A 14306-nucleotide genomic window follows, 5' to 3' on the forward strand; every position below is an offset into this window, starting at 1 on the left:
TGTGTGTGAATGCTGCCACTGATTTTACAGTTATATAAAAATAACTATGGCTGTTTGGTAAGGAATCAGTTAATATGAAGGTAACGGACCAGAGTAAGGGTGATAAACAAGGTCTGTAGAAAATGTTGAGAGTGCAAACGTTGCTTTTTCATGGGTTGTAAAAATTATTCGTTATTTTATTCGTGTATTTACTATGAATCGGTCGATCAGTATATTATACAATATCCTTTATTTCTGATAAGTATAAATATCTTGCATGTTACATAGGTCTCATATATCCGAACTATGCTTCTAAATCTCCTCAGCCCTGGGTTATCTTTGGCTTTAAGTCAACAGCGCTCTCTCAGGTAAGACAAAAGGTGGCGCCAGAGCCATCAAAGCCATGTGGCTTAAAAGGGGGAGCAAGAAAATGTAGCGATCAGACTGACTCAAAGAAGGCAGAGAGCGAGTACGGGCCCCTGTATTTTCGTCAGGGTGTTCAGTTGAGGAGTTTTTGACTGAATACGGGATTCGTCATCCGCTTCTCATCATCATGTCAAACTTAACGAAACGTAACTCGAGCACGTCTGCGGAGCGGAGCGAGGAGGATAAACAAGCGATGGAGAAGATGCTGGCGTCCGGGGATCCTGCTCTGCCTACCTCGGATCGTGATACAGCCGAGAAAGGAGAGGTGAATCTTAAAAGGAATATCACGCTATTGAACGGCGTGGCTATTATTGTAGGCACGATAATCGGATCCGGCATCTTCGTCACCCCCACTGGCGTAATCAAAGAAGCCGGGTCGGTGGGATTGTCCCTCATCATCTGGGCCATCTGCGGGGTATTCTCCACTGTTGGCGCGCTCTGCTATGCTGAGTTGGGGACCACTATCACAAAATCTGGCGGGGACTATGCCTACATCCTAGAAGTATACGGATCCCTACCGGCCTTCCTCAAACTCTGGATCGAGCTGCTAATCATCAGACCGTCCTCGCAGTACATCGTGGCTTATGTGTTTGCTACCTACCTCCTGAAACCCGTTTTCCCTGACTGTCCAGTACCGGACAGCGGAGCCAAACTGGTAGCATGTCTCTGTATACGTAAGTATCTTTACTAGCTTTTAATATAAAAAACAAAAACTTGCGGCCTTTCTAAGGGTAGGTGCGAGCACGTGTATATTGCGAGGGCGTGACCAATGTACTACGGAGACAGGTGATGTTGACCAGTATCGTCTGGATCGACCTGAGAATCTGGAACCGGATTTTTCCCATTCATAATTAAGAAGGGAGTAGTGCATACAAAAGCATGGCAACCATGTGCTACTATGAGGCGTAACAGAAACAAGGAAATGGCAATGAATAATTCGGGGGAAACTGGTGAAACACATAACGTTATTTCATCATCTGCTACAGCCCAAAGAACGCGATGCATGTTTACCGTAACCCTCCTAATTTAGGCGGCATTAACAAAGCTTGGAAGGAGTTGATGAATTGATGCTGTTTGCAAATAAAGAATGTCTTGGTTATTTGAGAATTCTTTCCGTTGTCTAGCGAATACAAGGCGCCTTCCGGAACAAGATTATTTATTACATGCACACACATCTAGATATATTTACAATTAAAGCAGTAAAATTCAGTCCTAACAAGGTATTTAAGGAGGGACAAACACTAGTGCATGTAGTATAATTTCTTTTTCATTCTAAAATTTGACAAAGTGTATTGCTTTAAAGAGTTGCATTCCTACAGCCTAACTTCATTCTTAAACTTGGTTATATGACAGAGATATGACAGCCACTTGGTGATATGACAGCTGTTTTCAGGGCAACGGCAGAAGCCAATAGTGAAGAATGACATGAGCCCAATGAGGGCACACTGACATAACCAGTTTATAATCCAGGTGTTTAGGTGAAACTAAAATATTCACATTAACAGATATGGAAGGTGTTAATTCCACACAGAGAGTGGGCACCCCTGGAGATACTGTATGTGGCTACAATCCTAAGTGCTGCACCACCATCTTGCCATAAAGATGTATAAACTGAAGAGTTAAAAACAGCAGTTACGACTGGCTGTTGGGTTATTTCTGACATATATTCTTTCCCTTATATACTGCTGTATATATATTTGTGGAAATGGCCCAACAAAAGGTTTTGAGTTAGTTCTGTTGATGATTTAGAGGCAAGACAAAGAAAGCTTTGAACAGTGTAGGCAAGCAGAGTGGTATTGTGATTAAGAAAATGAACAGTTCAACTGAAGGTTACTAATTTAATCGCCTTTTGCCTGTGCTTTAGTTGTGGGACATGTATATTTATGTAAACAGTTGTACTATGGGTTCATATTATACGTAGTCTTGGTAAGGTACTCATAGAAACCGTACTATAGGTTTTTTGGTGACTCTCTGTTGGCCCCATTAATATGAGTGACAGTGCCCTGTGATGGATTGATGCCCTCTCCAGGACTGGTCCTGCCTTGTGCCCAAGCTGCCAAAGTCAGCATGCACTTCATGCAACTCTAAACTATATAAATGGGTAAGAAAATGACTGGGTGGATGGATAAAACATGCTTGATTTGGTCTCTTCCTTACTGTAACCCTGCAGTTTTGTTAAATATTTTTTATGAATGAATTCATTCTTTAAGAATTCATTCAAAATTAGTGTCCACATTAGATGAAGTGGTCTTTCAGATTCTTTTCTTTGGCTGTACAAGCACGTTTTTTTTTTTTTTTTTAATTGGAACTTAAATGTTGTAACTGTATTCTCATAAAAGTACAATATTGTTCTATCCATCCATTTTGTCTAACTCTTTTTAATTAAAGTTTTAATTTTTTAGGGGTCCTGGGTCTATTCCATCAGCACCAGGAGCAGACTAGGAACAAATTTTTTTAATGTGGTATCAGTCTATCACAAGTGACACTAAAGTATATCCTACACGCACATCAGTGGTGTAAAAGTGCTTGTACCTACCATTATTATAGCAGTTCTTTGAGACTCAAAGTGGTCTCAAAATGGTAAAACATCATGTAGCAGCATCACACATCCCCTAAACTATAATAATTATAGTTAAATATGACAGTAATAATAATCCTTTTCTAATTTTTTAATAAAAAAAAAAACTAAGTATTATAGCAGCACACAGCTCATTCAAACAAATAAGAATTATATAACAGATACAACAATGTGCTTCAAAATCAAACCAAAGGAAACAAAAGAAAAGCAACAGAGAAAACCATATGGTAACCTTGCGGGGCTTTTTATCAAATTTGAGACTACCAGAATGTGAATCTATTCAAAGTTTAAAAATGAATTGGTATTTACTTACACTTAGAAATAACTTCAATCCATTACTTTTAAAAGACACACAATTTTTTGCGCAACTGAATATCTTGTTACACCTGGTTGGGAATGATATTCTATTGTTGCACACATGTTTACCTTCTTATATGTTACAAGCTAAATTCACAACAAAAAAGATTTGTTTGGTCGTGATTAAATATAATGGCAATAATGATTCCCATTGTTAGGCAGACATTTTGATTGTATTTGCTGCAAACTGTTGTAGTTCACTGTAGTAATCACTATGTTAACTGCTGCTGAGGATCACATTATTCTGTGCTTCTCAATATATTTCTACTATAATAAATACTGTATTTATTTTTTTAAGTATATATTTAGCCAAAAAGATTGTTGATCTTTGGCAGGAATGTAGTGCCAGAGGGAGAAGGATGATTTGTGCCGGCCTTGTTAGTGTCTGAAGTTTCCCCATTTCTCCAGGTCTGTGTGTGCCTCCTTGGAATGTTCCAGTTTTCTTCTTAAATCTCAGTCACTCAGGTGTCAGGTTCATGAAAGACTCTAAATTGGCCAGGTATAAGTGAATGAAGATGAGGTGCCCCCAGACGCATAGACACTTCTACCTATTACTGTATTCTAATTTCTTTTGTATGTTGCGATTAGAGGCTCCAGCCCTTCCAAAACCAGTGTCAGTGTATGTCACTATGGCATGAGAAAAAATTCCAGATTATCTAGCTGGAGCTTGCATAGGCCTTAAGGAAACTTGCAAACTCCACATGTGCAGTTGCATAGGATTATGGGTCGATGAGACCGCATCACTAACCATTCTGCCGGCATGGCTCCACTTTATCTTATTGAGGATTTCCAAAATGTTAGTAAGTTAAAATTAATTTACTGCTTCTGGCTGGGCAGCCTAGAATAACAGAGCAAATTGTGCTACATTTTACTTACAATCTCCTTTTCACTGAGGTAAAGTGGAAGATTTAACTTGTTGATGTTGTTTTTGAATGCTTAACCTCTGAACTGACAGACATACAGTATGTCTGAGACAATCTACTTTCTCGTTATACACATTGAAAGTAGTGATGCATGATAACATCATTTTAGCATGCAGAAAAAACTACAAGTATTTACCTACTGCTTAATAAGTTGTTAGAAAGGACACCTGCAGCAGATTACCCCTGGGGGGTGGGGGTGGGCGGAATACATAAATATGTATTCACCATCTATTGTTTTAAGTCAATCTCTTAATTATCTATGTTACATGTAAATATGTTAGTCTTTTTATTAAACCTTTTTTGAACTTGCATGCAGAATATATTTGATTGACAAAGACACATTTATTTCTCACTTTGCATTAGGAAGATGGTACAGCCATCATATGCCTGAAGGAGCCACTTACGCATAACTACTATTTTTAATTATACAATTTTAGGTAGTCTGTACACCTTTTACTTTGCATAGTGATTTCCATTGTGAACACCTTCACAAGGCACTATCCTAGATCATTACAAAACAGTTTACATTTTCCTTTGTAAATGGAGCACTGGTAGCTTATTTGACTTACTCCAAGTCATGAGTCAAGGGCATATTAGGAATTTTATTGGCAATCTTGTGGTTTACATTCCTACTCTATAGCTGTATTGCCTGCTTGACATATAAACCTTGGACAGTTTAGGTTTGTCTGTCTACTACATGATTATAACTCACTAATTATTCAAATAAATATGACAATAAAAATATAAGAGACTAGCACTGTTGCTTCATAAATCCTGGAGACTGGGTTCAAAATGCAGCCTCCACCGTATTGTCTCTGTAGAGTTTTCATAGGATGCAAAGACGTTGTATATATAAAGATCTCTAAGCAAGTTAATTCCAATTTTTTTCCAGATATTAAAAACTGTATATGTTTGTGAAGATTGAAAGAGGTGGTTCTCTTGCAGGGGTGCCACAGATAGAAGCTTCTCCATCTTAAAATGCTTTCTACATTGGTTCCAGATTTTAAGTGAGTGGAGCACAATTGGGTTATTAGTGTATTGCCGATAACCTTTGTTTATTGGAGCACAGAGCAGGGAATACAAAGAAGTACTGCAGGATTTTACTTCTATTGCGGTCCAAGCCTGTGTATGTTCTTCTATTTGTGTCCAGGTTCTTATTGCCTCTTTTGATGCGTGGATGTTTTGAATTCCAAATAAATAAGGTTATTTTTGAATCTAATTGCTTAAAGAATTATTTATTAATGTATATTGGGATGTTTTGAAATAAAAAAAGGAGCTTAGGAAGAATATTCATCTTAACAGTGTTAATTCTTCCAGCTAGTGTGAGATGAAGGGTTGACCATCTATGCAAATCTTGTTTAATTTTTTCCATGCAGACGACGAAATTTTGTTGATAAAGAGCTTTATGTTTACTTGTGATGTTTACCCAGAGGTATTTAAACAGTTCTGCAATGATAAAAGGTAGGGTATCTAATCTAATATTATATGCTTGAGAATTCACTGGAAAGAGTACACTTTTATTCAGATTAATTCTGAGACCAGAGAGCTTTTGAAATTCTGTGAGTGCTGCTAAGACTGCAGGCACAGAATTTTCTGGGTCCGATATATACAGTACCATGTCATCTGCATATAATGAGATTTTCTGTTCCAGTCCTTCTCTGCTAATCCCCTTTATCTGATCAGTATTTCGACAATGTATTGCCAGTGGTTCAATGGCGATCGCAAACAGCAGTGGTGACAAGGGGCATCCTTGTCTAGTGCCACGTTCTAGTTTAAAGTAGTCTGAGCAAATGTTATTGATGCAAACTGAAGCTTCTGGGTTAGTATACAGTAATTTAATCCATGCACAAATGTTCAGGCCAAACCCAAACTTCTCCAATATAGTAAAAGGTATTTCCATTCAATCATGTCGAATGCTTTTTCTGCATCCAATGATAATAATATTTCTGGGGTGTTTGATTTAGTTGGTGAGTATATTACATTAAACAGGCATCGAAGATTTGAAGATAAGTGTCGGCCCCTAATAAATCCAGTTTGGTCTTGTGATATTACCGAGGGGAGCACTTTCTCCATCCTTCTAGCTATGATTTTAGAGAGTATTTGTCTCTGTAGAGTTTTCATGTCTGTGTTTTTCCTCCTGCTGGTCCATCCATTTTTCCCACATCCCATTGATGTGAATGTTAGATTAATTAGACACTTTAAATTGGCACGATATGAGTGTGGCAGTGTATGTCAAAGTGGCCTGTTAAAGTCCATTTTCTGTTTTGTTTACCAATAGTTTTAGGATGAGCTCTGGCCCTCTAATTTGAAAATGGATTGATGGAGATCAAAAACTAGAATAGTTGTTTTTTTTATCCTCATTTTGCAAATATAAAATAAAAAGTGGTAAGCCCAAAGGTATAAAAGCAAACTGTATAAAGTTATATTCACTAGCTTGTCAGTTTTGAAGGACCCAATTTTGGAAAAAATAAAGTGTTCATGTTAAAGCAAATGACACATTTGCGACTTTGAAAAACGTATTTACATATGAAAATTGGATGGTATGATCATGCATCTCCAGGAGACGTCTAAATTAGTCCACATTTTAATGCGATAAACTTAAACTAAGGATGGCGGCTGTAATAAATTATTTCAAAGTAAACCTTGTGATAAGCCTTATTTGGTGCAATTTATGAAGAGGATTGGTACGCTGCAAAATTATACGGGCCATAAGGTTTTTTCATTAAAATGGACCCGTACAAAAATGCTTTTAAATATGAGAAAGCACTGTGTTAATCTTGAGGGAGCTCCCGAAACGAGTACAGTCGTAGATTTCGTTCCCAGCTGTAGCCATTTTTATGAAGTGACCGCGTGGATGCTACGAATGGTCCTGTAGTGGTTTTTTTTTTGTATTGAGAAGGCGGGTAGCAGACTTTAAGCTGCTTAGGCATATCCAGCCAGCTGGAAAAGCTCACCCGTCGTGCAGCACTACGAGCGCGACGACTGTCTAGATTTTGAGCGCGTGATGTGGTCGTGCGTCTGCTCTGACCTGATTTGACGTGCTTAATGCTGCCGGGCGGCGGCAAACACAGCGGTAAATCTGAAGAGCTATGTTCTGTTAAGGAATACAAAAGAGCATACATACATTTTTTTTTTTTACTGGAATACTTGTACTATGCATAGCCGTTTCTTCTAAAGTCTACAACTTAATTGGGCAGTCCCGAGTTTTAAATAATCTCTGTCAGAAGGCATTAAACGTTTAGAAGTGCACAGGTCTTTTCTTTGCTGAACCTCGATTGTGGCATTTACTTGAAAAGACTTCTTAATGTCGTTTACCTCATTGTTTGTTTATTTGGAATGTACTCTGGAATTTGAGTGTGTTGTGGATTCAGAGCTGTGGAAATACTGTGCCCATCTACGTAGTGAACATCTATACGCTGTAAAGCACACGGCCGCGCTCACACCCACAGACAGCACGCCTGTTCGCAGTCATAAAACTGCGTTCTGGATACACCTGTCTTTATTCTGATCAGCAGCCCACGCCAACGGACGGCCACCTCCAGGCTAGTTTAACCCCGCATCAACTGTGTACGGTCCATTCATCAATCCAATCTCCCAAAACCGCTTACCGGAGGCAGAGTCGCAGTGCCGCTGGAGCCGAGCCCTGCAACCAAAGGGCGCAACGCAGGAATAATAACGGTGAACTTGTAGTATGTAACTTGTGTATTGATTTCACTGTGACCCTGGACATACTTAGTATGGGAGCTCAGTGGACATGTCCACGGGATCCTTTTACAGCAGACATTTGTCTTAAAAGGTATGGCTTTGAGTTTTGAAAGGAATAACTGTGCTACACATGCAGAATTAAAAAAAAAAAAAAACTCATCACGGACAGTGTTAGTGCCAGTATGCACTCCTTAAACCCTGGAACTGTTTGTTGCTGTTGTATTTCTTACTGTTAAATGTGTTTTTCTCCACAGTTAATTTAACAATTAAAATATTAATTTTTATATTGAAGACTGTTTTGCCTGATTCAAGGTTTGCCATTATCATCTAATTTTAAAAGAGTCAAATTAACACTGCACAATATTAGGAAAATGAATAACCAAACAAAAGAAGGTAAACCGTTCTGATTCAGCATAAGAAGTACACCTGTTGTTTATTTCCAGGCATACAGTAACTTGTTTTAATTTGCATGAGTTTCTCAAACCATTTGTGTTAATCTTTATGTGAAAAGATAAGTCTAGTCAGGTCTGGGGGTGCCAGTTGCATTCCCAGCAATACCAACAACAAAGTTTTCTTTCTGTAGCACATTGAGCAGCATCCCATTTATGAAAAAGTGCATTACAAGATGTCAAAGAAATAGTTACAAGAAAAATACAGTAATACATATTTGATAAGAATACTAGTGAGTAAATAACAAACAAAATATATTCATACACAGTTACATCAATTAGTATAAACACTGAGTCCATAAATAGTATTTTAAGTTTCCAAACATGAGCCAGATGATGATGTTGCCGGGTAGAGGACCACCCAGTTCATCATAGCACACATTCACACAAATAGGGTAAATTTACAGTTGCCTGTTAACCTAACATGCATGTCTTCAGAATGTGGGAGGGAAGCAGGTATGCTGAAAGAAAGCCCTCAAAGACAAAAGGCTTGACTTGGAATTTTAACCTAAGCGTCTGAAGCTGTGAGGTTGCAGTGCTAATTACTGAGCCACGGTGCCAACCTGGATTTAGACAAGCAATGATTTAATTGGCTTAATCCAAGATGAAAATCCTGAGCCAAATCATTTGTCTGGTTTCCCACCTCACTTCTGCATCTCTGTCACAACACTGCATTAGTCTGCTAAATCTGGCAAATGACCCTTCAGCTCAGGAGGTAGCTGATGTGATCTTTTTATCTACTGTCACAGAGGATATTTGCTAGTATGCATAATGACTTTAAAAGAGTACCGGATGAAAAAATAATCCAGGCATCATTTTAAATAAGCTTCAATAATGAAGTGTTTTTAAACTTGTGCACAAAAATGGCTGATTAATAGATTTTTGGAATACTGTATTTCTTAGGGAGACACATGAATGAATAGTTCAGCATTTGCATGTAGTATGTCCATTTTCTATTGGAGATGTTGGTTTTCTCCCTTAAATGTAAAGTACTGTATTGAAAACACTCACTCCAGTACAAGCTCAATGAATGTAGTGCTCAATAAAAATTAATTTAGCTGTGTTGACAGTGCCGGACTGTATGATAGAAACACTACCCAATGCTCTAGTGCCATGCTGCTCTTTTTTCCAGTTTGTGTTTATTTTTTCTTGACAATTTAATAGTTTGACTATTTTAAAATTTCATTTTGCCACCATTGTTTTTTTTTTCCTATTAATTATAGGGGTTCTTAATCTTGGCATGCATTTTTAAAAGTGTGTGGCCTTCCTCATTTACATTTAAAGTGCCTAGGTGAGACATTTGGGATCAATTTCCAAAACAAACTAACCACTAAGTGCTGTTCTCTTGCTTGACATAATTTGTATGGTCTCATGTGCTCCATTAACATTTTTATTACCTATTGGCTGTTTTAAACATGTTACATATTCACACTGACAAAAGTACCTGCAGTAATTTCACACACATCTTTGGAATTTAGGATGGAAAACTTGCATATCCAGTAAAAAGTCCCCCGAAATTCTGTATTTTTAATTTGAATTCAGAGCATATATTGACATCATTGTGGTTCTCAGAGTTAAGGGGTACTATCTTCTGTGCTTGGACTTATTTTACAGTTCATGATAGAATTATCGAGTTATCTTCTGTGTAGAGTCTGCATGTTGGTATTTTAATGTGAGTTTCCTTTGGTGACTCTGGCTTTCTTCCACAATCCATAGACATATCATACAACAAATGTCAGGAATGTTAATATAGTGATTTATGAGTAAAATTATTATTGTTATTTTTTATTATTTATTTGGCCAATGCCTTTAAGTTGACTTATAAAGTTAGTACAATTGAATTACAGCTGGATTAAATGATTTATTTCAGGTCCAATAGATAGCTGGTGGTGGACGATGACTTGGTAGTCATGTGTTTTAATGTTCAGTGCCTTGGCCACTACATTTCTCTTATGTAAAATGGTTGCTACAACTTTGGCGGAGGAGATGACAACAGAAGTCAGTGTGATGCAAGCTTTGTAGAAAGTAAATCACTTGGATTTTCAAGGTCCTCACTGAAATTACTGGTCTGGCTGGCTTCCCAGCCCTTAAGGGCATAGTCGGCCTTAAAAAAGATTAAACTAGTATTCAAAGAGGTGTTTACATATTTGTGGGCTTAGGATGGGTAAGGACAAGCCTGCTGCAATTTGTCCTTGAGATATGTGGACTTGACCACCGGTGTCCACAGTTCTGAGCCATTGGGATAGACCATAATAAACTAAATAGATTAATTTTAAGAATTTACTTGCATTTTGCTGTCTTCAATAACAGAGCATGAATACCTCATGCTTGTTCAAAATTAACCCTATTTTTAGCTGAATCCTGTCAGGATCATAATCTTTCCTATCAAAGTTTTATCTTCTTTCACTTCCAATCTTCATAAATATTCATAAATAGTAGTTATATTTTACAGATTTTCATCACAATAGAATCAAAATAAATTATAAAACTCATTAATTACTGTGATGTCTAGCTGCTGCTTGATTAGAGCAGTAACTTGCCAAATATATTAGATTCCAAAAAACACAGATGGTTATCAAATAAAATGTATAGTGCATTATGTTATGAGGCACCTGGACTAAGCTTCCGGATGTTAAGTCACTGATAGTTCTGTATTTTTTTGTTCATTTCCTTAGCTCAAAATGTTATCCTTTGCTTCTGCTCTTGTTTACTGTGAAACACTACTCCTCCTTTAATTATAATCAAGTTATGAAACCAATGATTAAAAAGAATTGTTCTAGTGCTATTGGTCTCATGAAAACAGGAGGTTAGTTTGTTAGACCAAAGTTTCTTTCATCATTGCATACTGAATAGTCTGTTTGCTTGTCTTTTTACAAGAACAGTTTACAGCACACTTATTTTGGTTGAGTTAAAATGATAGGCTTTTTTTGGCAGGAACAATGAAAGGTTTACTTTCCTGATATTTTGGCTACACAGTGTCTATGGTCTTTCCTCTGGTGCCTTTAAGAAATCTTTCTGAAGAAACAAACTCTCTGTGAACTTTAAACCGGAAAGCAGTTGGTCACCCAGTGTTCCCTTTGCTGTAGGTCACACATTATGCAGCATGTGCTCTGCTGCTTGTAGGTTCAAATTTAGGTAACTGGAGTAGCTTGTCCTTATTGGATTGCTATCCGTCCCTGACATTCACATGTAGTTTTTATTGTTAGACTTCACTGACTTTAGCATAAAGGACAACAGCTGAATTGAGTAGAAATTAAACAGACTAAATATTCCATGACTGTAGCATTTCTTATATTTTGTTTGTGTGCAACATGTGCACTGAGCTGCTTTAATTCACTTGTCAAAATTGCTTCAGGAAAAGAAAGGTGGAAAGAGAGTAGTTTATAAAATACATATTTTGCAAGAACATCTTTTCTGCTGCATATACCAGAGAGTCATGAGTTCAGCAATGGTGAACATTCATGGAAATGCAATTATAATGTATGGACACTTAGACATCCGTGGCAGAGCGACGGGCACTGAGTAGGCTCCTGTCAATGATGGAAAATCCACTGAACAGGATCATCTCCAGACAGAGGAGCAGCTTCAGTGACAGACTGCTGTTACTGTCCTGCTCCACTGACAGACAGAGGAGATCGTTCCTCCCCCACTCCATGCGACTCTTCAATTCCACCTTGGGGGGTAAACATTAATATTATAAAAAATTGTCTGTCTGTTATACCTTCTGTGTTATCACTCTTTAATGTAATATTGTTCTTTATCAGTATGCTGCTGCTGGAGTATGTGAATTTCCCCCTGGGATTAATAAAGTATCATATCTATCTATCTATCTATCTATCTATCTATCTATCTATCTATCTATCTATCTATCTATCTATCTATCTATCTATCTATCTATCTATCTATCTATCTATCTATCTATCTATCTATCTATCTATCTATCTATCTATCTATCTATCTTTAAACTAACAGAGACCTGTGCCCAAATTGTCAATTAAAAAAAGTTGAGATAGAAGCATGTTATGATTTAATGTGTTAAAAGGCCACACTGAAATGAAAGGAGATGAAATGTTGCATATCCCAGCATCAGAAAATTAAAGAAGATCATTTACTACTTTCAAGAGAACAGTCTCTGTGTTGTGTTCCATTTAAAACTAGAATGAAGAGGTTCCTAAGGAGCTTTTAAGCCGAATAGGTCTGAAGTTGCTCAATGACAACCCACTTCAGCACTTTTACTAGAAGTGGGAGGTTGGGTATGGGCCTGAAGCTGTCATGGTGAAGACCAGATTTCTTAAGAATAGGTAAGGCAGAAACAGTTTTGAGAGAAGGAACATAGTAAGAAGCTACAGATGTACTAATAAAATGAGAAATGAGACTAGCAATAACATATAGGACAACAGAAGAGTTGTTGGAGCGGGTTTGAGTTGTAAGTAGGTGGATTTTGGGATTAAGTGGCACTGAATTAGTCGGCAGTGACAAAATTAGTCCAAAAATATGCTTAGAAACTTCTGGGAGCCTGTCATGAGAAATTTAAAAGGAAATAATTGCAGAGAACTGTTGACTCCATAAAAAAAGTACAAAAATTCTTTACTGCGATAATGAGACACAGAATCATGCTGAAAGTCAACATTCATACTTCTCAGTTGCCATGATGAATATCTGAGTGCCATCACAAACATGGACCATGTGGGAAATCCAGCAGTGGCAAAGGGCCAGCCAAATTTCATCCCAGGGATTTCCAGGAAAATGTCAAAACGAAAAAACAACTTGAGGATTCTCAGTATCACCACACAGTCAAAGCTATGTCATCCACACACATCCCTCTTTTCATTCTGTGGGCTTGTGACTGAGGTGATTTTTTTTTAATCGATCTGTAAAAGACTTCTGTAATAAATTTCTTGCTTTCATTAATAAATGTTATTCTTTTATTTTTGTACAGCTATGCTACTCTTAAAACAGGTTGAAATCTAAGTAATCAACATAGTCCTTTATGGTTTTGTTTTTTTTTTTATTTGTTATTTGTGTTGTCCATTTAACCTGGCAGAATATGCACTCGATCCCTTTCCCTCGCAGCGGGTTTTTCCTCTTTGGATACTTACTCTTGAACATTATATACACAAATGTAGTCAACAATTGGTAGTTGATAGCAAAAAACAGTGCTTGCTAACCATTGAGCTTTACATCTTTAGTGAGCTTCAAAAGACAGGTTTCTCAGTAGCTGGTAGTAATCAGTGTACACTATTTTAATTTGGATGTTTTTCAATCTTGTAGATAGAATGGGGTATTTGTGCTTGTGTTCTCTAAACTAGAAGGATTCGTATTTGTTGTTTGTATTGGAAATGTGCTTGAAATTACTCAACAAGGCAGCTTGCAAATTTTGGAAGCTATAGTTATTGAATACTGTAACAAAGCATATCTGTTTAGGCCTTATTTCTCTAATCTGCCATCTGCTTTATCTTGATTCAGTGCGTGTGCCTGAATCTCTTTCCCGCTAGATGCTAGGGGCAGTGACACTCTGCCCATGGATGATGCAACAGTTTTGTTGTATTGCATGGGAGGGAGGTGGCTGGAGAGATTAGTTGCTAGCGTAGTTAAGAAAGCAGATTTTGCATCAGAAGTGCTGGTGGGTTGTCATGTTGACATTGTGAACTGCCGCATGCACATTTAAATCTGTCTGTCATGCCCCACTAACCTATATATGTGTATTTCACTTTCTAGTACTACAAAAGTGCACTTTGATTTTAGACTTAAGACATCAAACATGTGAGATCTGCAGAAATTAGCATAAGAATTAGTTTGCTGTCAGGCACAAAGGGTGTGGTAATCCCTCCTCGAATTTCATTTTACCTAACGCATAATTTTGAGATTTAAAGGGGGGAGTACGGGTAA

The 14306-nt window shown here is 37.5% G+C and overlaps 1 protein-coding gene across 1 annotated transcript in view; it reads left to right on the forward strand.

Moving 5' to 3' along the window:
• The first annotated feature begins 410 nt into the window (after window positions 1–410).
• The window catches only part of slc7a5 (solute carrier family 7 member 5), a 76719-nt gene continuing 62823 nt past the window's right edge, over window positions 411–14306 (forward strand). Inside the window, exon 1 of the mRNA XM_039763529.1 lies at window positions 411–1079. Coding sequence (XP_039619463.1) covers window positions 533–1079 — 547 coding nt within the window. The 5' untranslated portion in view covers window positions 411–532. The remainder of the gene's footprint in view (window positions 1080–14306) is intronic.

Source organism: Polypterus senegalus, chromosome 9, assembly GCF_016835505.1.
Source record: "Polypterus senegalus isolate Bchr_013 chromosome 9, ASM1683550v1, whole genome shotgun sequence".
Classification (NCBI taxonomy): domain Eukaryota; kingdom Metazoa; phylum Chordata; class Cladistia; order Polypteriformes; family Polypteridae; genus Polypterus; species Polypterus senegalus.